Genomic DNA, 23,980 nt, shown 5'->3' with positions numbered 1-23,980 from the left:
ATGATGACATGGTGAGGCATGCAACATTTTTGGGGACCATATCAGTGGACTAATGAACAAAACACTGCAGCATTGGTATCTGGAAACACACACACACACACACACACACACACACACACACACACACACACACACTCACGCACCACAGGCCAGGAGATAAAGCCAGCCGTGTTGTAGAAGCTATTAATAACCCAGAGAGAGACAGACTGATGGAGAGGCACAGAGCACTTCACACACACAGAGGATAGGATAGGAGAGGAGAGGAAGAGGAGAGGAGAGGAGAGGAGAGGAGAGGAGAGGAGAGGAGAGGAAGAGGAGAGGAGAGGAGAGGAGAGGAGAGGAGACGAGACGAGACGAGAGGAGAGGAGAGGAGAGGAGAGGAGAGGAGAGGAGAGGAGAGGAGAGGAGAGGAGAGGAGAGGAGAGATGTGATGCGAGGAGATGAGAGGTGGGGAAGGTGGAGGAGATGTGATGAGAGGAAATGAGAGGTGAGGTGGGGAGGAGAGATGAGAGGAGAGGAGGAGAGATTACAGGTGAGATGAGGAGAGGTGAGGTGAGGAGAGGCGAGGAGACGATAGAAGACGAGAGGTGAGGAGAGGTGAGGAGGGGAGAGAAGATGTGGGGAGAGGAGAGGAGCAAAGAGGGGAGAGGAGAGGAAAGGAGAAAAGAGAAGAGGTGAGGTGAGGAGATGAGATGAGGGGAGAGGGCCACAGAGGACAGTGTAGGTCCCCAGGGGGAGTGTGTATGAGTGCTCACCTCCAGTACCCGTCCACTGATGTATCTGCTGCACGTCTCACACTTAATCCCAAACTGGGCGTGGTAATCAGACTCACAGTACGGCACGTTGTCCCTGAAACACAAAGGCAAAAAATTACAATCAAAGATGTGCCTGTCTGTCTGTCTGTCTGTCTGTCTGTCTGTCTGTCTGTCTGTCTGTCTGTCTGTGTGTGTGCATGCCCAAGTGTCTGTGTGTATATACGTGTGTATATACGTGTGTGTGTATGTGTGTTTGTGTGTGTGTGTGTGTGTGTGTGTGTGTGTGTGTGTGTGTGTGTGTGTGTGTGTGTGTGTGTGTGTACTGACTTGCTGATGTATTCCCCAGTGAGGACCATGTTGCAGGTTTGACACTTGAAGCAGCTGACATGCCACTGTTTCTCCAACGCCAGCAGAGACTGTCCCTGTTTTATATCCTCTCCACACCCTGAACAGTCTGGAGAGAGGGAGGAGGGGTGGAGGTAAGGGGAGAGGAGGGGGGAGAGGGAGGGGGAGGGGGAGAGGAGGGGGAAGAGGAGGGGGAGATGGGTAGAGGGAGAGGGGGAGGGAGGAGGAGGTAAGAGGTAAGAGGGAGACAGGGGGAGGGGGAGAAGAGGGGGGAGATGGGGAGAGGGAAGGAGAAGGGGGAGAGAGAAGGGAGAGGGTGATGGGAGGGGGAGAAAGGGGGTGGAGGAGAGAGAGAAGAGAGAGTGGAGGGGGAGCGCAGTGGGAGATGGAGGAGGAGGGGGGAGAGGGGGATGAGGCGAGAGACCGGAGAGAGGGGAGGGGGAAATAGGCGACAAGAAAAGTGAGAGAATTAGGGGTGTGAGAGAAAAAAGTGACAGGGACAACATTTCTGACCCGTGAAGACCTCTAGAGGGTGGGACTTACGGCTGGGTCCGTGGATCTTGATTGGTTCGTTGGAGGTGACAAGTGTGTGAGAACATTGCTGACATACACAATCCTTCCCACTGAACGTCACTCTGTCTCCGATAGGGAACGGCTTCCTGCATGGGGGGAGATACACACTGATTAATACACACACTTAGGGAATGGCTTCCTGCATGGGGGGAGATACACACTGATTAATACACACACTTAGGGAACGGCTTCCTGCATGGGGGGGAGATACACACTGATTAATACACACACTCAGGGAACGGCTTCCTGCATGGGGGGAGATACACACTGATTAATACACACACTTAGGGAACGGCTTCCTGCATGGGGGGAGATACACACTGATTAATACACACACTTAGGGAACGGCTTCCTGCATGGGGGGAGATACACACTGATTAATACACACACTTAGGGAACGGCTTCCTGCATGGGGGGAGATACACACTGATTAATACACACACTTAGGGAACGGCTTCCTGCATGGGGGGAGATACACACTGATTAATACACACACTTAGGGAACGGCTTCCTGCATGGGGGGGAGATACAAACTGATTAATACACAGACTTAGGGAACGGCTTCCTGCATGGGGGGAGATACACACTGATTAATACACGCACTTAGGGAACGGCTTCCTGCATGGGGGGAGATACACACTGATTAATACACACACTTAGGGAACGGCTTCCTGCATGGGGGGAGATACACACTGATTTATCAACACACTTAGGGAACGGCTTCCTGTATGGGGGGAGATACACACTGATTAATACACACACTTGCGTACACACACGCACGCATGCACACACACTGAGCCGAGGGGAGACACCACAGCTGGTGCCACCTGGTCATTGTCCTCATCACTGCACAATCAATGCTCTCACGCCATGCTGGGATTAGGACATACACACACACACACACACACACACACACACACACACACACACACTAAACTAACTGGTTTCACAGTGACTGAGGACACATGCAGGAACAACCTCTTACCTTACCCAGGGCGTGGTGTGTGTGTGTGTGTGTGTGTGTGTGAGTGTGTGTGTGTGTGTGTGTGTGTGTGTGTGTGTGTGTGTGTGTGTGTGTGTGTGTGTGTGTGAGTGTGTGTGTGTGTGTGTGTGTGTGTGTGTGTGAGTGTGTGTGTGTGTGTGTGTGTGTGTGTGTGTGTGTGTGTGTGTGTGTGTGTGTGTGTGTGTGTGTGTGTGTGTGTGCGTGTGTGTGTGCGTGTGTGTGTGTGTGTGTGTGTATATACGTGTGTGTGTATGTGTGTGTGTGTGTCTTGTCAGTGAATATTTGCTGTGTGAGAGCAGGTATCATGTCTTTGGATGTGAGGAAGACGTCCTTGGATGGCCTACAGAATGTTAGTGTGCTGTCAGGCATGTCTGGAGACCACGGTTTGATGCTTTCGGGTAGCTGATGTTCTTAGATGTACTAGACTAGAGGTGTAGTAGACTAGACAAGTGTGTGTGTTTGACTTTGCTGTTACCTGCGTGTGTGTCTCTTCCTCTAGACACTCTCTGCACCGTCAGCCTTGCTCTGTGCTTTCAACTTTTTACTCTACATATTTAATGGAAGCTGCGTTACTCTGGCCACAAACGCAGAGCTGCTATTTCTGTCCCACTCTGACAGCTCTGTATCTCTGTCTCGGTCTCCCACCATCTCTGCTGCATTTTCAAAATACCTGTTCACTGAAAACGCAAGACAGAGCTAACTACAAAATAGTTAACCTTACACTCACTGTTTTATTTGATCAAATTGATCAGTCAGGAATAGATTGTTTGTGTGTGTGTGCGTGTGTGTGTGTGTGTGTGCATGGATGTGTGTGTGTCTGTGCGTGGATGTGTGTGCTTGTGTGTGTGTGTGTGCACCTGCAGACACTGCAGACGAAGCAGGTAGGGTGGTAGGTCCTCCCCAGAGCAGAGACCACCTCCCCGGTGATGAATCCGTCACAGCGATCACAACGCGTCCCGTACAGACGCTGGTAGTCTGATGTACAGATGTACTCACCACTCTTCTGATAGAATCCAGATCTAGCCAGGTCACACCCACACACTGGAGAGAGATAGAGATGGGGGGAGTGAGAGAGAGAGGGGGGGAGAGGGAGTGGGAGAGAATGGGAGAGAGAGGGAGAGAGAGGAGGAAAGAGAGAGAGAGGGAGAGAGAGGAGGAAAGAGAGAGAGACGGTGGATTAGGTTAAAGACTGATCACTCAAACTATTCTAAATGAACGAGCATGGAAAAAACTAAATACAAAACTGATTGCAGCAAGCTACAGTAATTCCTCGGCTTTAGCTTAGGTGGCAAAGCTAGTCTATATCCTGGGTTTGAACCCGTTTGGTCACATCTGCCCCACTTCCACAGTAAACTGTTCGAAATGAGCCAATTAGTGCTTTATGGGGAGCTCAGAGGGTTGTTTAGTGGTGGTTCAGACAGAGAGGAACTTTGTTGGGTTTCATTAGGTTTCCTCCTCCCTGCTTCTCCAGACAGAAAATAAAGACAAGACAGACATAAACATGGTTGTGTGTGTGTGTATTTGCGTGCATGAGTGTGTTTCTGGGTGTCTTGTATGCAGTTTGTGGCTAACAGTTTGCTGTGATGTGAAAATAAAGACAATGTGGAAAACTCTTTTTCTCCAGAAGATCCAGAAACGACTCCTTCATTACAATCAATGAGACGGAACAAAATAACTTTCCTACATTTCATCACACACCACCAAGTTCTCCATGAGAAGAGAGAGAGAGAAAACGAGGGAAAGGAGAAGGAGAGGGGAATGGAGAGAGAACGAGAGTGAAAGAGGAGAATAAGAGGGGAATGGAGAGAGAAAGAGAGTGAAAGAGGAGAAGGAGAGGGGAATGGAGAGAGAACGAGAGGGAAAGAGGAGAAAGAGAGGGAAAGAGGAGAAAGAGAGGGGAATGGAGAGAGAAGGAGAGGGGAATGGAGAGAGAACGAGAGGAAAAGAGGAGAAAGAGAGGGGAATGGAGAGAGAAGGAGAGGGGAATGGAGAGAGAAAGAGAGGGAATGAGGAGAAAGAGAGGGAAAGAGGAGAGAGAGAGGGAAATGGAGAGAGAAGGAGAGGGGAATGGAGAGAGAAAGAGAGGGAAAGAGGAGAAAGAGAGGGAAAGATGAGAAAGAGAGGGATAGAGGAGAAAGAGAGGGGAATGGAGAGAGAACGAGAGGGGAATAGAGAGAGAAGGAGAGGGGAATGGAGAGAGAACGAGAGGGGAATAGAGTGAGAAGGAGAGGGGAATGGAGAGAGAACGAGAGGGAAAGAGGAGAAAGAGAGGGGAATGGAGAGAGAACGAGAGGGGAATAGAGAGAGAAGGAGAGGGGAATGGAGAGAGAACAAGAGGGAAAGAGGAGAAAGAGAGGGAAATGGAGAGAGAAGGAGAGGGGAATGGAGAGAGAACGAGAGGGAAAGAGGAGAAAGAGAGGGGAATGGAGAGAGAAGGAGAGGGGAGTGGAGAGAGAAAGAGAGGGAAAGAAGAGAAAGAGAGGGAAAGAGGAGAAAGAGAGGGAAAGAGGAGAAAGAGAGGGGAATGGAGAGAGAACGAGAGGGGAATAGAGAGAGAAGGAAAGGGGAATGGAGAGAGAACGAGAGGGGAATGGAGAGAGAAGGAGAGGGGAATGGAGAGAGAACAAGAGGGAAAGAGGAGAAAGAGAGGGGAATGGAGAGAGAAAGAGAGGGGAATGGAGAGAGAACGAGAGGGGAATGGAGAGAGAACGAGAGGGGAATGGAGAGAGAACGAGAGGGGAATGGAGAGAGAACGAGAGGGAAAGAGGAGAAAGAGAGGGGAATGGAGAGAGAACGAGAGGGGAGGCTCAGTTCACCAACCCCAAAGAGCCTCAGGACAGCACTCAGAAAATCTGGCACAACTAAATCATCACAAAACAAAAAGAAAAATGTATCACCTATTGGAAAGACACCACAAAAAATCTAAGTAAACTTCAATGCTATTTGTCTCTAAACAGACAGTACATGGTGGCAGACTATCTGACCACTGTGACTGATAGAAAACTGAGGAAAACACTGACTAGGTACAGACTCAGTGAGCACAGTCTGGCTCTAGAGACCGGTCGTCACAGACAAACCTGGCTGCCCAGAGAGGACAGGCTGTGCTCACTCTGCTCCAGGGGAGAGGTAGAGACAGAGCTGCATGTCCTACTACGCTGTGACAAATACTCAGACCTAAGAGAATATTTCAGTGAAAAGTGCAAAGTAATGTCGATAATATTTCCCATCTGGTTTTGTTTTGTCTTTCATACCATGTCATGTGTCTTCTCAGTCATGAGTGAGAGACTGTCTTTTCAGTCATGTTGACACTGGTCCACTACCATGTCATGTGTCTTCTCAGTCATGAGAGAGAGACTGTATTCTCAGTCATGTTGACACTGGTCCACTACAATTGCTTTAATGTATTGTTGTTCTCATTAATATTGTTGTTGTAGTTGTTGTTAATGGTAATCCCATGTCCACTACTACTATTATTATTGCTGTTGGTCCCACCATTTATTTATACATAAATATATATATATTTTATATATAAATATATATTTTTATTTTATTTTTTATTTTTTATTTTTCGATATGTATACTTTGACAATGTAAGTAATAATGAAATTGCCATGTCAATAAAGTCAATTGAATTGAATTGAATTGAAAGAGAGGGGAATGGAGAGAGAAGGAGAGGGGAATAGAGAGAGAAGGAGAGAGGAATGGAGAGAGAAGGAGAGGGGAATGGAGAGAGAAGGAGAGGGAATGGAGAGAGCGAGAGAGACTACCCGTGGAGACCCGTCATTCAGGGCTGGTTGCCAACATGGTCTCTTTTTTGTTTTCTTGAGTAAGGCAGCTCCAAAATGCAGGTGTTTTATCCTAGCTCAGTGCTTTCTGTGGTGGTTGGGCAGCCAGCGGAAAATAGGGAGCGTAGAGGTTGGTAATGTTCTCTAATTGGGCCGTGATTGGCTACGTGTTCTGTCACTCATGGGGACACTACCTCACCGCAAAATCTACAAGAAGACCTAAAAAAAAAGTCCCTTCTGTACTGCCATAGAGTTACATTAGAAGTGCCCATCCAATAAGGATCAAGATCATTGGCCACAGATAAAATAACGTCAAATCCCGCTATACCTCGCTTAGCTTTGATTGGGCTGATCATGTCAACATCATACTTTCAAAATCTTAGCTAGCAGTCATCATCATGAATCATCAGGAAGTCGACAATCTACTGGCAAATCCTTTTCAAACCTTGCCATATGAACAAAAATTATGAAGAGAAATTATAGATAAAACAACAAACATCGGCCATTGGACATAAACATTACACAACAAGTTGGAAATTGCAAATTCAACAATGAGTGGTTTGGAAGGAATCAGTGGCTAACTGCAAACATTGCAAAGCAATCACTATACTGCTATTCAGTGGAGTTGGTGTGTGGTACAAGTCTGGGTTTAATTAAGGGTCTAAACATTCAACATTGGCCTGTCAATCCAGCATGACTACTGCCACGTTCAAAACATCTGGAAACTCAAAACTGGGAAATCTCAGATTTCAGTGGTTCAAGAAAACGGTGAACTCTGAAAAAAATGAGCTCCGGGAAAATACGTTTTGAACGGTCATCCAACTCAGAATTCCAAGTCAGGAACTCAGTTCTCTTTCTAGAGCTCTGACCTGAAGATCACTGACGTCATGATTCAACTTGTTTTTTTTCCGAGTTCCCTGTTGTCTTAAAAGCGCAATTAATCCAGAGAATGCCTGACTTTGATGACACATTTTGTATGACAACATTTGCCCACTAAAGACCTCCGCGCCACCTTCCTGCTCAAGTGAGCACAGCACAACAAGGTGAGTCCCAAAATGTATTGTATGGTCCTGCATAAATGACGTAATATGCCAGGGAGATATGTTTACCATATAAAGAAAGTAATACTAAGTTAATGTTGTGTAGTTAGCTGTTAGTAGTACATGTGCCTCACCCTAATAATTTGGTCCCTTTTCCCTTTATAACTTAGCCTCCTGTTCTGACTTGTCTGCTTATATGCCCCCATTTATTTGTCCTACAGTTCTGACTTGGTGTGCATGGAGAACACTGCATGAACGGCCGATGTTATGAATTCTGTCGATGTACATTTCAAAAGTGCTGAACAAATAGTTGTATTATCTACGTCCGACCTAGTTCGCTCATAAATGTCTTAACCTCTCTGGGGCAGGGGGCAGTAATTTGACATCAGGATGAAAAGCTTGCCCAAAGTAAAATGCCTTTTACTCAGGTCCAGGAGCTAGGATATGCATATAATTGGTAGATATGGATATAAAACACTCTAAAGTTTCTAAAACTGTTAAAATAATGTCTGTGAGTATAACAGAACTGATATGTCAGGCAAAACCCTGAGGACAAACCATCCCAAAAAAAACTACATTTCAGCTTACCACTATTTTCAATGGCTAATATTTTAATAATAAGGCCAAGTCCTCCCAGACTGCAGGTCCTAGGGCATCCACTAGATGTCTTTAGAAAGAGTTCCAGGCTGGTTTTTGGAAAAATGACCCAGAAATTGTGGTTTTTCTAGGTGGCTCCCACAAAAACATTTGAATAAGCAAGTCAGCCATATCAGCTATGTTTTTTAAAAGGCAGTAAACTGAATAAACTGTTTCACTGCCAGACAAGACTCCGCTGATAGCCAGGTGTAGCAGTGGTAAGGTGTTGGGACTCTGCTGTTGGGATTCTGCTGTATGGACAGCTTTATGTAGGCCCTAACAGTATGTAGAAACTGTTTGTCACCGTTATAGTGCAATTGATGTATTGTGTTGTGTTGCTGGCATGCATCCCAAATTTGTTTTTTTTTGGGGGGGGGGGGGTTTGACCCACCAAGATGTATATGCTAAAATAGCCACTGGAGACCACATGTACATGTGTGGGTTGTTATAGTAAACAGAGTTGATTCTCCACAGCTATTTGTCTTTAACGTCAAGTGAAGAGAGAAACTGTATTAACTCTAGTGGGCGAGGTTCCTAAAAGGTCAGTGGGCATTCTAAAGGTTACACGACCACACCACACACACACACACACACACACACACACACACACACACACACACACACACACACACACACACACACACACACACACACACACACACACACACACAGTAGGAGTCAGCAAACCCAGAGGATCAATACGTTTAAATCAGATCAGTGAATCAGCATCTAGCACTCCATCTCTCTCTCTCTCTCTCTCTCTCTCTCTCTCTCTCTCTCTCTCTCTCTCTCTTTCTCTCTCATATCAAATCAAATCTGGTTTGTCACATGTGCCGAATACAACAGGTGTAGACCTTACCGTGAAATGCTTAGTTACAAGCCCTTAGCCCTTAACCAACCATGCAATTAGAAGAAAATAGAGTTAAGAAAATATTTACTAAATAAACTAAAGTAAAACATTTAAAATAAAGAAAATAAAAAAAAGTTATAAAATAGTAATAACAATAAAATAGTAATAACGAGACTATATACAGGGGGTACCGGTACCGAGTCAATGTGCGAGGGAACAGGTTAGTGTAAGTAAATTGTAATGTACATGTAGGTCGGGGTAAAGTGACTATAGTGGTTGTTCCATTAAAAGTGTTGTGATCATGATTAAGTACTTTGGTCATTTGTGGTTTAGTATGGTAACCTGCATCAACACTTCATTGCTCCAGACCAGCGCAAGGGGGAGTAACAGCACTGATTATACTTTTGGGTCTACCGTGTCTCTAACTGACAATGAATGGGGGACATAAATCTAAATAGAAACTGATAATTGTGTACGACTTCAGTATTACTTACTAAAACTGTTGTTACGCTAAGGTATGTTTTATTTTGTTAGGATTATTTTGCTCTTACTGTTGTAGTCTAGCCCACTCCCGACCGGATTTGTTGTACAGCGCCTGAGTGGCGCAACAGTCTAAGACACTGCATAGCACTGTAACCTTTAAAACAAAATATATATTTCACCTTTATTTAACCAGGTAGGCTAGTTGAGAATAAGTTCTCATTTACAACTGCGACCTGGCCAAGATAAAGCAAAGAAGTGCGACACAAACAACAGCACAGAGTTACACATGGAATAAACAAAACATACAGTCAATAACACAATGGAAAAAAAATATATATACAGTGTTTGCAAATGAGGTAAGATAAGGCAATAAATAGGTCATAATAATTACAGGCGAAATAGGCGAAATAATTACAATTTAGCATTAATACTAGAGTAATAGATGTGCAAAATATGAACTGGGGTGCAAAGGAGCAAAAAAAATAATTAGTTGAGGTAGTTAGGATGGGCTATTTACAGATGGGCTATGTACAGGTGCAGTGATCTGTGAGCTGCTCTGACGGCTGGTGCTTAAAGTTAGTGAGGGAGATATGAGTCTCCAGCTTCAGTGATTTTTGCAGTTCGTTCCAGTCATTGGCAGCAGAGGACTGGAAGGAAAGGCGTCCAAAGGAGGAATTGGCTTTGGGGGTGACCAGTGAAATATACCCGCTGGAGTGTGTGCTACGGGTGGGTGCTGCTATGGTGACCAGTGAGCTGAGATAAGGCGGGGCTTTACCTAGCAAAGATTTACAGTGCTTGCGAAAGTATTCGGCCCCCTTGAACTTTGCGACCTTTTGCCACATTTCAGGCTTCAAACATAAAGATATAAAACTGTATTTTTTTGTGAAGAATCAACAACAAGTGGGACACAATCATGAAGTGGAATGACATTTATTGGATATTTCAAACTTTTTTAACAAATCAAAAACTGAAAAATTGGGCATGCAAAATTATTCAGCCCCCTTAAGTTAATACTTTGTAGCGCCACCTTTTGCTGCGATTACAGCTGTAAGTCGCTTGGGGTATGTCTCTATCAGTTTTGCACATCGAGAGACTGACATTTTTTCCCATTCCTCCTTGCAAAACAGCTCGAGCTCAGTGAGGTTGGATGGAGAGCATTTGTGAACAGCAGTTTTCAGTTCTTTCCACAGATTCTCGATTGGATTCAGGTCTGGACTTTGACTTGGCCATTCTAACACCTGGATATGTTTATTTTTGAACCATTCCATTGTAAATTTTGCTTTATGTTTTGGATCATTGTCTTGTTGGAAGACAAATCTCCATCCCAGTCTCAGGTCTTTTGCAGACTCCATCAGGTTTTCTTCCAGAATGGTCCTGTATTTGGCTCCATCCATCTTCCCATCAATTTTAACCATCTTCCCTGTCCCTGCTGAAGAAAAGCAGGCCCAAACCATGATGCTGCCACCACCATGTTTGACAGTGGGGATGGTGTGTTCAGGGTGATGAGCTGTGTTGCTTTTACGCCAAACATAACGTTTTGCATTGTTGCCAAAAAGTTCAATTTTGGTTTCATCTGACCAGAGCACCTTCTTCCACATGTTTGGTGTGTCTCCCAGGTGGCTTGTGGCAAACTTTAAACAACACTTTTTATGGATATCTTTAAGAAATGGCTTTCTTCTTGCCACTCTTCCATAAAGGCCAGATTTGTGCTATATGACTGATTGTTGTCCTATGGACAGAGTCTCCCACCTCAGCTGTAGATCTCTGCAGTTCATCCAGAGTGATCATGGGCCTCTTGGCTGCATCTCTGATCAGTCTTCTCCTTGTATGAGCTGAAAGTTTAGAGGGACGGCCAGGTCTTGGTAGATTTGCAGTGGTCTGATACTCCTTCCATTTCAATATTATCGCTTGCACAGTGCTCCTTGGGATGTTTAAAGCTTGGGAAATCTTTTTGTATCCAAATCCGGCTTTAAACTTCTTCACAACAGTATCTCGGACCTGCCTGGTGTGTTCCTTGTTCTTCATGATGCTCTCTGCGCTTTTAACGGACCTCTGAGACTATCACAGTGCAGGTGCATTTATACGGAGACTTGATTACACACAGGTGGATTGTATTTATCATCATTAGTCATTTAGGTCAACATTGGATCATTCAGAGATCCTCACTGAACTTCTGGAGAGAGTTTGCTGCACTGAAAGTAAAGGGGCTGAATAATTTTGCATGCCCAATTTTTCAGTTTTTGATTTGTTAAAAAAGTTTGAAATATCCAATAAATGTCGTTCCACTTCATGATTGTGTCCCACTTGTTGTTGATTCTTCACAAAAAAATACAGTTTTATATCTTTATGTTTGAAGCCTGAAATGTGGCAAAAGATCGCAAAGTTCAAGGGGGCCGAATACTTTCGCAAGGCACTGTATAGATGACCTGGAGCCAGTGGGTTTGGCGACGAATATGAAGCGAGGGCCAGCCAACGAGAGCATTCTGGTCACAGTGGTGGGTCGTATATGGGGCTTTGGTGATAAAACGGATGACACTGTGATAGACTGCATTAAACTTGCTGAGTAGAGTGTTGGAGGCTATTTTGTAAATTACATCGCCGAAGTCAAGGATTGGTAGAATAGTCCATTTTACGAGGATATGTTTGGTAGCATAAGTGAAGGAAGCTTTGCTGCAAAATAGGAAGCTGGTTCTAGATTTAATTTTGGATTAGAGAGTTTACAGTCTAACCAGACACCTAGGTATTTGTCAGAACCGTCCACAGTAGTGATGCTGGACGGGTGGGCAGGTGCTGATAGCGATTGGTTGATGAGCATGCATTTAGTTTTACTGCCATTTAAGAGTATTTGAAGGCTACGGAAGGAGAGTTGTATGGCATTGAAGCTCGTCTGGAGGTTAGTTAACACAGTGTCCAATGAAGGACCAGAAGTATACATAATGGTATCGTCTGCTTAGAGGTGGATCAGAGAATCAACAGCAGCAAGAGCGACATCATTGATGTATACAGAGAAAAGAGTCGGCCCGAGAATTGAACCCTGTGGCACCCCCATAGAGATTGCCAGAGGTCCGGACAACAGGCCCTCCGATTTTGACACACTGAACTATCAATGTCGTTGATACACTTATTGATGAAGCTGGTGACTCTGGTGGAATACTCCTCAAAGCCATTGGATGAATCCAATCCAACATATTCCAGTCTGTGTTAGCAAAACAGTCCTGTAGTGCAGCATCCGCGTCATCTGACCACGTCCGTATTGAGCAGGTCACTGGTAATTCCTGCTTTAGTTTTTGCAAGCAGGAATCAGGAGGATAGAATAATGGTCAGATTTTCCAAATGGAGGGCAAGGGAGAGCTTTGTAGCCGTCTCTGTGTGTGGAGTTTTTTCCCCCTCTGTTTGCACATGCTGGTACAAATGAGATAAAACGGATTTTCGTTGGCCTGCATTAAAGTCCCCGGCCACTAGGAGCACCACTTCTGGATGAGCATTTTCTTGTTTGTTTATAGCCTCATACAGCTGGTTGAGTGCGATCTTAGTGTCAGAGTCAGTGTCGTGTCTTGGCTATGCCCGGATTAAGTGATATGACATGCTATTCTATAAAATAATTTATCCGTAATTAATATTACCTGATTGAGCTAATCAAGTAAATGTAACTAGAGAGTCGGTCACCACAAAAAAATATTTATAGAGCTGTTATCTTCCGAATAAACTCTGAAAGACCTAGTAATATTTTACATCAATAGCAGTCAATATTAATCGTCATCTTAATTCAGTCTCATCTGAAAGTTGTAAATTATTAGTTATCTGCACAAATCCTGGCTAACAAGTTGAATCAGCAATACAAAATTGGGTTTAATTATTTATTTACTAAATACCTAACTAATCACACAGAATTACACATACACATAATTAAATCCTAACTTGATTACAAATTACGTCATAAAGGAAAACGTCCCTAGCGGGCGGAACAGATATGACAGCTTGTTACACAAAAGAAAAGGGGCTGGATTTGAGTGAAAGAGCGGGAAGACTGAGGAACAAAGGGAAGAAGCTGTGCTATCTTAAATACAGTATCTTATGCATTCTAAATTACCGCCCATTTGGAAAAGGAAAATGCAATAAATATTTACTCTGAGCTGCGCTTCGGTAGGTTGGTGGTAGATGGAAGGACGTGTTGCCCAACCGAGTCCTTTGAAGAATGTCTCTGGTTGTCAATTGGATACGTTGTAGTAATGCCGTTGGGTGATAGACGGGATACTCTGTCTGTTCCTTCCTAACCCTCGTTTGCATCTGCTGTTGCTAACTCAACGGCTAGGAGGTATCACTTATGTAGTGAATAAGAGTTCAAAGTTCATACCATTCGCAACCAAAGCTCACGCTGATGTTGGCTTCGTTCTGTAGTTATTATCTGAACCATTCTGACATAGGACCGTCGTCCTCACGTCTTCGGAACAGGAGGTTACATTGTCGTCAAGGGCTTATATAGGAAGGGAGAGGAGGGCGTGTTTGAAACGTTTTATGGCCAATGTCCCTTCACAGGGGCGGGCCACTGATTGAGCAGAGCCCTTATGAAAACCCAAATCTCACATTTTAGAAGCTAAAATCACATTTCATCCCATCACGAATAATTTCAAATTCAAACATTTAAATTGAACAACAATTTCATGTGAATCCGATAACTCTGATGTGTAGACTTTCCACTGTAGAGTTTATGTCATCTTATCATTGATGAGAATGTCTCAGATGACAACCGTACCATACGGTACCATATGTTCCATTGGTTGGATTACCAGAATATAGTTAATTTCCCCCCACCTTCTGATGTTCCCAGAATCTCTATGTTAACCAAGGGGTTTGCAAATGTAACCTCAGTAGGGTAGAGAGAGGAAAAAGGGGGGAAGGGGTATTTATGACTGTCATAAACCTAGCCCCCAGGCTAGCCCCCAGGCTCAACGAGCCTTATACAGCTCGTTGAGTGCGGCCTTAGTGCAAGTTTATGGTGGTAAATAGACAGCTACAAAAAATATAGATGAAAACTCTCTTGGTAGATAGTGTGGTCTACAGCTTATCATGAAGTACTCTACCTCAGATGAGCAATACCACACAGTACCTTAATATTAGACATTGCGCACCAGCTGTTATTGACAAATAGACACACACGATCACCCCTCATCAGACGTAACTGTTCTGTCCTGCCGAAGCACTGAAAACCCAGCCAACTGTATATTATCCGTGTCGTCGTTCAGCCACGACTCGGTGAAACATAAGATATTACAGTTTTTAATGTCCCGTTGGTAGCATAGTTTCAAACAGAGTTTATCCAGTTTATTCTCCAGTGATTGCACATTGGCCAATAGAACGGATGGTAGAGGCGGGTTACCCACTCGCCAACAAATTCTTAGAAGACAAAAACTGACCTTAGATCAGCGACTATGGAGAAGTTAATGCTACTCACAACGATCACATCACCAACCAATAAAAACTGTTGAAACGTATCAGAACTAACTGGGTGAGTGTGTGTCTGTGTGTGTGTGCGTGTGCGTGTGCGTGTGCGTGTGCGGGTGGGTGTGCGTGCGTGTGTGTGTGTATATATATATATATCTGTGTGTGTGTATGTGTGTGTGTGGGAGAGACCATAGGCAGAGCTGATGCGTGTGTTTATCCCCTCAAGCAGCGATTCTTCAGGAGATAAGACGCAGGATAATACCTGTTTTCATCCTAAATAGTGCACTACTTTTGACCAGAGCACTATATCGGGAATTGGGTACTATTTGAGACACTGCCCTTGTCTTCTATCCTAAATCCTGGAGCTCGGGAGGGAAAACTGCTGCTGCCTAAACTCATCTCCCTGTAATCTCACAATGTCTCCCTAGCAACCACACGTTGGCTTGGTGATTGGACCAGCGTGGCAGTGGTTGCTATAGCTACGGGAAGCTCCGATCCCCTCTAACCCACATCTCTCTCTATAACTCTTTTCTCTGTTTCTCTCTCTGTTTCTCCCCGTCGCACTCTCCCTACCCCCTTCTCTTTCCATAACCCTCTCTGTCCTTCTCTCTTCCTTCTTTCATCTCTCTTACCCCCTCTCTCCATCTCTCTCCATCTCTCCCTACCCCCTTCTCTTTCCATAACCCTCTCTGTCATTCTCTCTTCCTTCTTTCATCTCTCTTACCCCCTCTCTCCATCTCTCTCCATCTCTCCTACTCCCTCTCTTCCCCCTCCGCACACAGAGAACAACGGAGGTAGATTGTCATGGTGTGCCAAGAGGTAAGAGTGAGAGAGTGATGAGACCTTGCAGATAGAACACAAGTCACAAACTGGTCTGGACAGGTTTGATCTGATCTGGTCAGGTTTGATCTGGTCTGGACAGGTTTGATTTGGTCTGGCGTTCTACAGAACTCACCTGTAAGAAAAGCTTCCACGATCCTTCCTTGGTGCTTTAAACCTGTTCCTTTCTCAAAGGGAAGTTTTACTAGAGACAAATTGATACAGGCAACGTCTTACAGTAGTCCTGATACTCTGGACATTGTAGAAATCTGTTTTGACTCAGAAAACTGCTGACAGAATATTTGTAAGGTTTTGGAACCTGACACTTGCTTGTGTGTGTGTGTGAGTGTGAGTCTCCCTAAGGAGCTGTCCATATGGAACATGCATTTAGACCACTGCAATGCCTGGTAGCTGTGCTGGAATGGGAGAGTGCCACTTTAGCAACGAGAGGAAAATGTGGTTAGGGTGTCATTAGGCCATGATACACAGTCTGCTACCATTACCAGTAATACAATAACACATATCATCCAAAGTGTGTGTGTGTGTGCATACGTGTGTGTGCGTACTTGTGTGTGTGTATGTGCGCTAGGGCTTCCATAAAAAAATAAAACCCCCAGTAAGTAATGCTTTTAGCCTATTTCTGGATGGAAATACAGTTGATGTAAAAACTTTTGACTGGTCAAGCTGATGCAATGCTGTGCTCTTTAATAGCACCAACGCACCACAGGGTGCTCACAATAATAACGGCCCCAAACACGGGGAATGAAAAATTTACAACTGAAAGACACGACCAGGCACAAACACGTTCCTCTACTACAGAGCCAAAGGTTACAATGATTAATCCCGCACAACAAACAGGCGGGCCCGGCTGTCTAATAAAGCCCAACTAATCTTCACAAACAGGTGCTACCAATAAACATTCAAGGAGGTGGAGGAAAGACAATCAGTGGCAGCTAATAGGCCGGTGACGACAACCACCGAGCGCCACCCGACCGGGAAGGGAAGCCACCCTCGGTCGGACTCGTGACACCTGTCCGTTTTACTACAGATTATGAGGAATATTTTGCCTTCAAAGTAGCCGTGGCAACATCGGACCATATCCGTGGAAGCAATTATTTTATAAAGACACATATCCCATTGAAACCAATAGCCTATTTCTCTTATGTTCTATTGGTTATCAACTTTCTTTCATTGTCCGGTAGCCAAACGCACGTTCACACGTAGCCTACGAACTGTGTGCATTGCTGCGCTAATAACGTTAAGAAATAATAGTTTAACAACATGTTACGCTAAACGTTCTGAACCGTTGCATCAGATTCATTTTTTTTATGTAGCCTAAGCCTACTATTGTTTGGGCTATTTTCTTCTCGACAAGCTGACCAATAGAATAGGTCAACTTTTCTACTATGGGGAATAGTAGACTGACATAGGCAGCGCGTCCATAAGGCTAAGTCAACCGATCGCTCTGCCTCCACCCGCCTGCCCGACTAGCATCACTACTCTGGACGGTTCTGACTTAGAATATGTGGACAACTATAAATACCTGGGTGTCAACTATAAATACCTAGACTGTAAACTCTCCTTCCAGACTCACATTAAGAATCTCCAATCCAGTTAAATCTGGAATTTGCTTCCTATTTCGCAACAAAGCCTCCTTCACTCATACTGCCAAACATACCCTCGTGACTATCCTACCGATCCTTGACTTCGGCGATTTTATTTACAAAATAGCCTCCAAAACTCTACTCAGCAAACTGGATGCAGTCTATCACAGTGCAATCCGTTTTGTCACCAAAGCCCCATATACTACACACCACTGCAACCTGTATGCTCTTGTTGGCTGCTCCTCGCTACATATTCGTCGCCAAACCCACTGGCTCCAGGTCATCTATAAGTCTTTGCTAGTTAAAGCTCCGCCCTATCTCAGCTCACTGGTCACCATAGTAACACCCACCCGTAGCACTCGCTCCAGCAGGTATATTTCACAGGTCATCCCCAAAGCCAACTCCCCCTTTGGCTGCCTTTCCTCCCAGTTCTCTGCTGCCAATGAATGGAACGAATTGCAAAAATCACTGAAGTTGGAGAATTACATCTCTCTCACTAACTTTAAGCATCAGCTGTATGAGCAGTTTACCGATCACTGCACCTGTACATAGCCCATCGGTAAATAACACACCCGACTACCTCACCCCAGTATCTCTACTTGCAAATCATCATCTGCACATCCATCAATCCAGTATTAATGCTAAATTGTAATTATTTTCCCTCTACGCCCTAGTCTTCTACATTTGCACGCACTATACATAGATTTTTCTATTTTTCTTTTGTGTTATTAACTGTACTCTGTGTTGTTGTTTTTGTCGCACTGCTTTGCTTTATCTTGGCCAGGTCGCAGTTGTAAATGAGAACTTGTTCTCAACTGGCCTAACTGGTTAAATAAAGGTGAAATAAATAAATAAATAAATAATGTGTTCTCTATAACGAAGCCTGCTGCTACAGTCAACAGAATGGCGTTATAATGACTTCTCTATAACTGAGCCTGCTGCTACAGTCAACAGAATGCTGTAATAATAACCTCTCTCTCGCCGTCTCCATCCATCACAATTCTACTGAACTCACTGCTGAGAGAGAAAGAGAAAGAGAGAGAGGGAGAGACAGAGAGAGAGAGAGAGAGAGAGAGAGAGAGAGAGAGAGACAGAGAGAGACAGAGAGAGAGAGAGGGCGAGACTGAGAGAGAGAGAGAGAGACAGAGAGAGAAAGAGAGAGAGAGAGAGAGAGACAGAGAGAGAGAGAGACAGACAGACATACATACAGACAGACAGACAGACAAAAGCTGTGTTCGAATACTCATACTACCCACACTAATCATACTATTTGTGGCGTTAATTGAGTATATAGTATGCTTATTGGTCATAGTATGGATATAGTTAGTATGCCAAAAGTTTCCAGATTTCGTACTAAATTCACCAAAATATGAAGTATACACGCAGTGGACACTATTTCCGTACTTTAGGGCCCATAATGCAACTATTCAGGAAATGGGAGTGGCTTCACATCGTTTCCAGATTTGAAGAAAATTTGGAAAAATATGCAGCCAACAAGTCCAACAATAGCGGCTACAAATTCATTGCTTTAACTAATTATGAGCAATGTAATAAAGTAATTACTTTCAAATAAGTTACCTTAAATGTTATGTTGGCTGACAATCTGTTAGCTACGCTGTCCCACATAGCATATCATTACAGCAGTATGTACCGGTATGTTATCTAGCTACCTAACGTTAGTAGTTGTACATAAACTTGCCAGTATATTAACTATAGGCTATCTAACTACCCAAAGTTTATTGACTTGATTATTCCCGTCATTCTTAGCTAAGCTAAATGGAATAGTTGTTGTAAGTTTTCAATGGACATTCGGGTGCTTTCATAAATTTGTTCTGGCTATCTACTCCGATTTCAGAGCACTCTAGTCTGAGCACAGAATAATGAATTGACTAGCGTTCAACACCGAATATGGCCGGTGTCAGTTAACGATGGCAAAAAAGCGTAATTAAATTGTTGCCAGAAACACAGTTAGTCACCAACACTCTGGATAACACTGAAAACTGCCTAACCAGCTCTGCTAGGGCGAGTGAAATGGTCAGAATGGCCACTCTCATTTGTGTCGTTAGCTTGGGTGCTTGACTGCCTTTGAAGGGAGAGCTTCTCAGGGAATGGCACTTTCTGTTTCCCAAGGTGAAATGAGTTGAATATAAAGAGTTCTGCCTAGTTGTTTCCTATATGTTTTCTACATGTTTCCTATACTGTATATTTCCTACATGTTTCCTATATGTTGCCTCCATTTTACCTATATGTTTCCTATATTTTACCTATATGTCTCCTCCATTTTACCTATATGTTTTTCCCTACATGTTTCCTCCATTTTCCCTATACGTTTCCTGCATTTTACCTATATGTTTCCTTACAGCCAGACAGAGACAACACAAACAGACAAAGTTAGAAAGATCAAGATAAACTAATATCATATTATGACAAATATAACCACATATCGTCCACCTTGGCATTTTATAATTCCTATCACAAACACACATATGCACTTATGCACGCACACACATGCACATGCACACGTGTGCACACACACAGACACACACACATTCACACACACTTCTTCGTTCAGCCTCCTTATCACATGCTAAACACGCCAATGTCAAACTGTCCCATGATGGGAAAATGATTTCATGCTTAGATAACTATCAGAGAGAGAGAGAGACAGAGGGAGCGAGAGAGATATATAAATGCTTGTTTTGATAACTGTTGCCTGAGCCATTACCAACCTCTTTCTATGTCTCTCTCTCTCTTTCCCTCCATCTTTCTCTCCATCTTTCTATCTTTCATCATGTGTGTGTTTCATTCCCCATCACACACCCAGATCATCATTAGTCAAAGACAAACAACAGGAATGAAGAACAAACAGAAGTGAAAAGAGGGGTGTGAATAGAGAAGGGAACATGTAGTTGAGAGGGAAGGGTAGGGAGGAAAGGATAGGGGTGACAGTGAAACAATAGCAGGTCTTTAGAAAGCTGTGGCCATGGATGCTACTGGAACCACAGCGAGGGAGGGCATGGTCACACAATACTGCTCTACTGTACTGGCATCACACCTCTGCTTTGGTCTAGGTCAGAACCTAGGTCAAATACAATGTCAAACTATTTCAGTTGTGCTTGAGTTTGCTTTTGGGATTATCCCATGTGTTCCATTATGAGATGGAAGGAGTAGAGAGGACAGTTAAGGGGAGGGGTAGTGTGAGAGGGGAGGGGCAGAGAGATTGAGAGAGAAAAGTATGATGACAACATTTAAAAAATATATTTCACATTTATTTAACTAGGCAAGTCAGTTAAGAACAAATTGTTATTTTCAATGACAGCACAGGAACTGTGGGTTAACTACCTTGTTCAGGGGCAGAATGACAGATTTGTACCTTTTTACGTTGGGATTTGATCTAGCAACCTTTTGGTTACTGGCCCAATGCTCACCTGCCACACAAAGGGTCACTCTCTCTCTATTTATATATATCTTTGTCTCCATCCCTCCCTCTCTCTCTCTCCTTCTCTCACTATCTTTCTCTGTCTGAACCCTCTGTCTGGTCTCTGGGGTCTGTAATGGGGGTTTCCCATTGGTTGAGGCTCCCTAGTGATGCTGAGAATAACCACGAATCAGACCGGAGGGAGCCCCTTGACATGGTTACCACAGCAACCCCTCAACTGAAAACACACAAGTGAAAGTAGAGGGGGATATCATAAACATGAAACAATCCTTGACTAAGTTACTTACACAAAAGCTTTCTATGGTGGCAGTGAACTATGTGCTGTACTGGAGCAGGCATTTCAACTGCTATCTGATAGAGGGTGTAAGAACATGACTACACAGCTACAAGTCTATGGACCCTATCTACAACAGTTGTACATACTGTTGTTGCCATGACACAATGTATCACACTGTAGGTAGAGATTCTACAGAGAAATGCTTGCGTGTATAATAACTCTTTCCAACACACCCCTTAGAAGTAGGCCACGCCTACTACACACCCCTTAGCAGGAGCCCACGCTCCCCTACACACCCCTTAGCAGGAGGCCACGCCCTCCTACACACCCCTTAGCAGGAGCCCACACCCTCCTACACACCCCTTAGCAGGAGCCCATGTCCTCCTACACACCCCTTAGCAGGAGCGCACGCCCTCCTACACACCTTAGCAGGAGGCCACGCCCTCCTACATACCCCTTAGCAGGAGCCCACGCCCTCCTACACACCCCATAGCAGGAGACCACGCCCTCCTACACACCCCTTATCAGGAGGCCATGCCCTCCTACACACCCCTTAGCAGGAGGCCACGCCCTCCTACATACCCCTTAGCAGGAGCCCACGCCCTCCTACACACCTTAGCAGGAGGCCATGCCCTCCTTCATACCCCTTAGCATGAGCCCACGCCCTCCTACACACCCCTTAGCAGGAGCCCATGCCCTCCTACACACCCCTTAGCAGGAGCCCACACCCTCCTACACACCCCTTAGCAGGAGCCCACGTCCTCCTACACACCCCTTAGCAGGAGGCCACGCCCTCCTACACACCCCTTAGCAGGAGCCCACGCCCTTCTACACACCCCTTAGCAAGAGCCCACACCCTCCTACACACCCCTTAGCAGGAGCCCACGCCCTTCTACACACCTTAGCAGGAGCCCTCACCCTCCTACACACCCCTTAGCAGGAGGTCATGTCCTCCTACACACCCTTTAGCAGGAGCCCACGTCCTCCTACACACCCCTTATCAGGAGGCCATGCCCTCCTACACACCCCTTATCAGGAGGCCACGCCCTCCTACACACCCCTTAGCAGGAGGTCATGTCCTCCTACACACCCCTTAGCAGGAGCCCACGTACTCCTACACACCCCTTAGCAGGAGGTCATGTCCTCCTACACACCCTTTAGCAGGAGCCCACGTCCTCCTACACACCCCTTATCAGGAGGCCATGCCCTCCTACACACCCCTTATCAGGAGGCCACGCCCTCCTACACACCCCTTAGCAGGAGGTCATGTCCTACACACCCCTTAGCAGGAGCCCACACCCTCCTACACACCCCTTAGCAGGAGGTCATGTCCTCCTACACACCCCTTAGCAGGAGGCCACGCCCTCCTACACACCCCTTAGCAGGAGGTCATGTCCTCCTACACACCCCTTAGCAGGAGCCCACGTCCTCCTACACACCCCTTATCAGGAGGCCACGCCCTCCTATACACCCCTTAGCAGGAGGCCACACCCTCTTTCATGGTCCTTCTGATCCTTCCAAATCCCTAGACTGAATCATTACTGCCATGGCTTGGAGTGAGTGATTGAGTGAGTGAGTGAGTGTGTCCGCAGGGAATTGACATCACAGTCCGAGTCCCAGCCTGTAAGAGTCCCAGCATAGCATGTCCCAGCATAGCCCAGCATAGCCCAGCATAGCCCAGCATAGCATGTCCCAGCATAGCCCAGCGTAGCCCAGCATAGCATGTCCCAGCATAGCCCAGCATAGCCCAGCATAGCATGTCCCAGCATAGCCCAGCATAGCCCAGCATGTCCCAGCATAGCCCAGCATAGCATGTCCCAGCATAGCCCAGCATAACCCAGCATAGCCCAGCATAGCCCAGCCCAGCATAGCCCAGCCCAGCATAGCCCAGCATAGCCCAGCCCAGCATAGCCCAGCATAGCCCAGCCCAGCATAGCCCAGCATAGCTCAGCCCAGCATAGCCCAGCATAGCTCAGCCAAGCATAGCCCAGCCCAGCATAGCCCAGCCCAGCATAGCCCAGCATAGCCCAGCCCAGCATAGCCCAGCCCAGCATAGCCCAGCATAGCCCAGCATAGCTCAGCCCAGCATGTCCCAACATAGCTCAGCCCAGCATAGCCCAGCATGTCCTTACCTGTGCAGGTGAAACACTTGACATGGAAGTGTGTGTCCTGAACGCGCACCACCTCTCCCTTACACGCCTCCCGACAACGCTGGCACCGGATTGGTCCAGTGCTCCGCTCACCGCCCAAAGAGGCCTGTTGATAGGCTGTAAAAAGACAGGAGTAGAGACAGCTGACCTCATCCAATCATAACAATCGATGTTTGTCCCCCAGGTGGCACCATATTCCCTATAGAGTTCACTACTACTTAACATGGCCCATAGGGAACAGGGTGCCACCTGGGATGCAACCAACAATACCAAACAATACAAAACAGTCAATATATATCATCTGTGCTATACTATAGTTGGCAATAGCCTCTCTACCCTTCTGTCATGCTCTGTATGCATATTTGTGAGTGGATTTGACATATTGCTCATTCCCACATTCTATACTAGTCAATTGTTTCCTTAACAATGTCAGTATTCCTTACCAGTCACACCATAACAGGGACAGAACAGAACACAAGTGGGAAATTGGAATCCAATGCTAGTTTGTTGTGCCAACACAGGATGCAAGGGGAATGGTGGAAGTCGACCACTATATTATGTTACGGGAGGAATCAAAACAAAAAACAAAACTCCACAGGTTTCCACAGACATGCCAATGAACAAGTGGGTACTAGACAGAGTGTGTGTCTGTCTGTGTCAGTGAGTGCGTGCGTGCATACGTTTGTGTGTGTATAGGCCACTGCCATGTCCGTCTGCAGTGATAAGCAACCTGAAATTGAGTGTGGGATTGGCATAGATTAACCCAATTCTCTGTGACA

At 45.4% G+C, this 23,980-nt stretch overlaps 1 protein-coding gene across 1 annotated transcript in view; it reads right to left on the bottom strand.

The window, feature by feature from the left end:
* LOC139391050 (actin-binding LIM protein 3-like) overlaps nt 1-23,980 on the bottom strand; it is an 83,440-nt gene that overhangs the window by 35,766 nt on the left and 23,694 nt on the right. The window contains exons 2-6 of the mRNA XM_071138532.1: nt 23,184-23,318; nt 3,534-3,717; nt 1,644-1,759; nt 1,083-1,209; nt 756-849 (exon numbers count right to left, since the gene is read on the bottom strand). Of these exons, the coding sequence (XP_070994633.1) occupies nt 756-849; nt 1,083-1,209; nt 1,644-1,759; nt 3,534-3,717; nt 23,184-23,318 (656 nt within the window). The remainder of the gene's footprint in view (nt 1-755; nt 850-1,082; nt 1,210-1,643; nt 1,760-3,533; nt 3,718-23,183; nt 23,319-23,980) is intronic.

The sequence above is a fragment of the Oncorhynchus clarkii genome, chromosome 31 (genome assembly GCF_045791955.1).
Source record: "Oncorhynchus clarkii lewisi isolate Uvic-CL-2024 chromosome 31, UVic_Ocla_1.0, whole genome shotgun sequence".
Lineage (NCBI taxonomy): Eukaryota > Metazoa > Chordata > Actinopteri > Salmoniformes > Salmonidae > Oncorhynchus > Oncorhynchus clarkii.
Note: the sequence above shows the minus strand (reverse complement) of the source record. Positions and strands in the feature narration are given on the sequence as shown.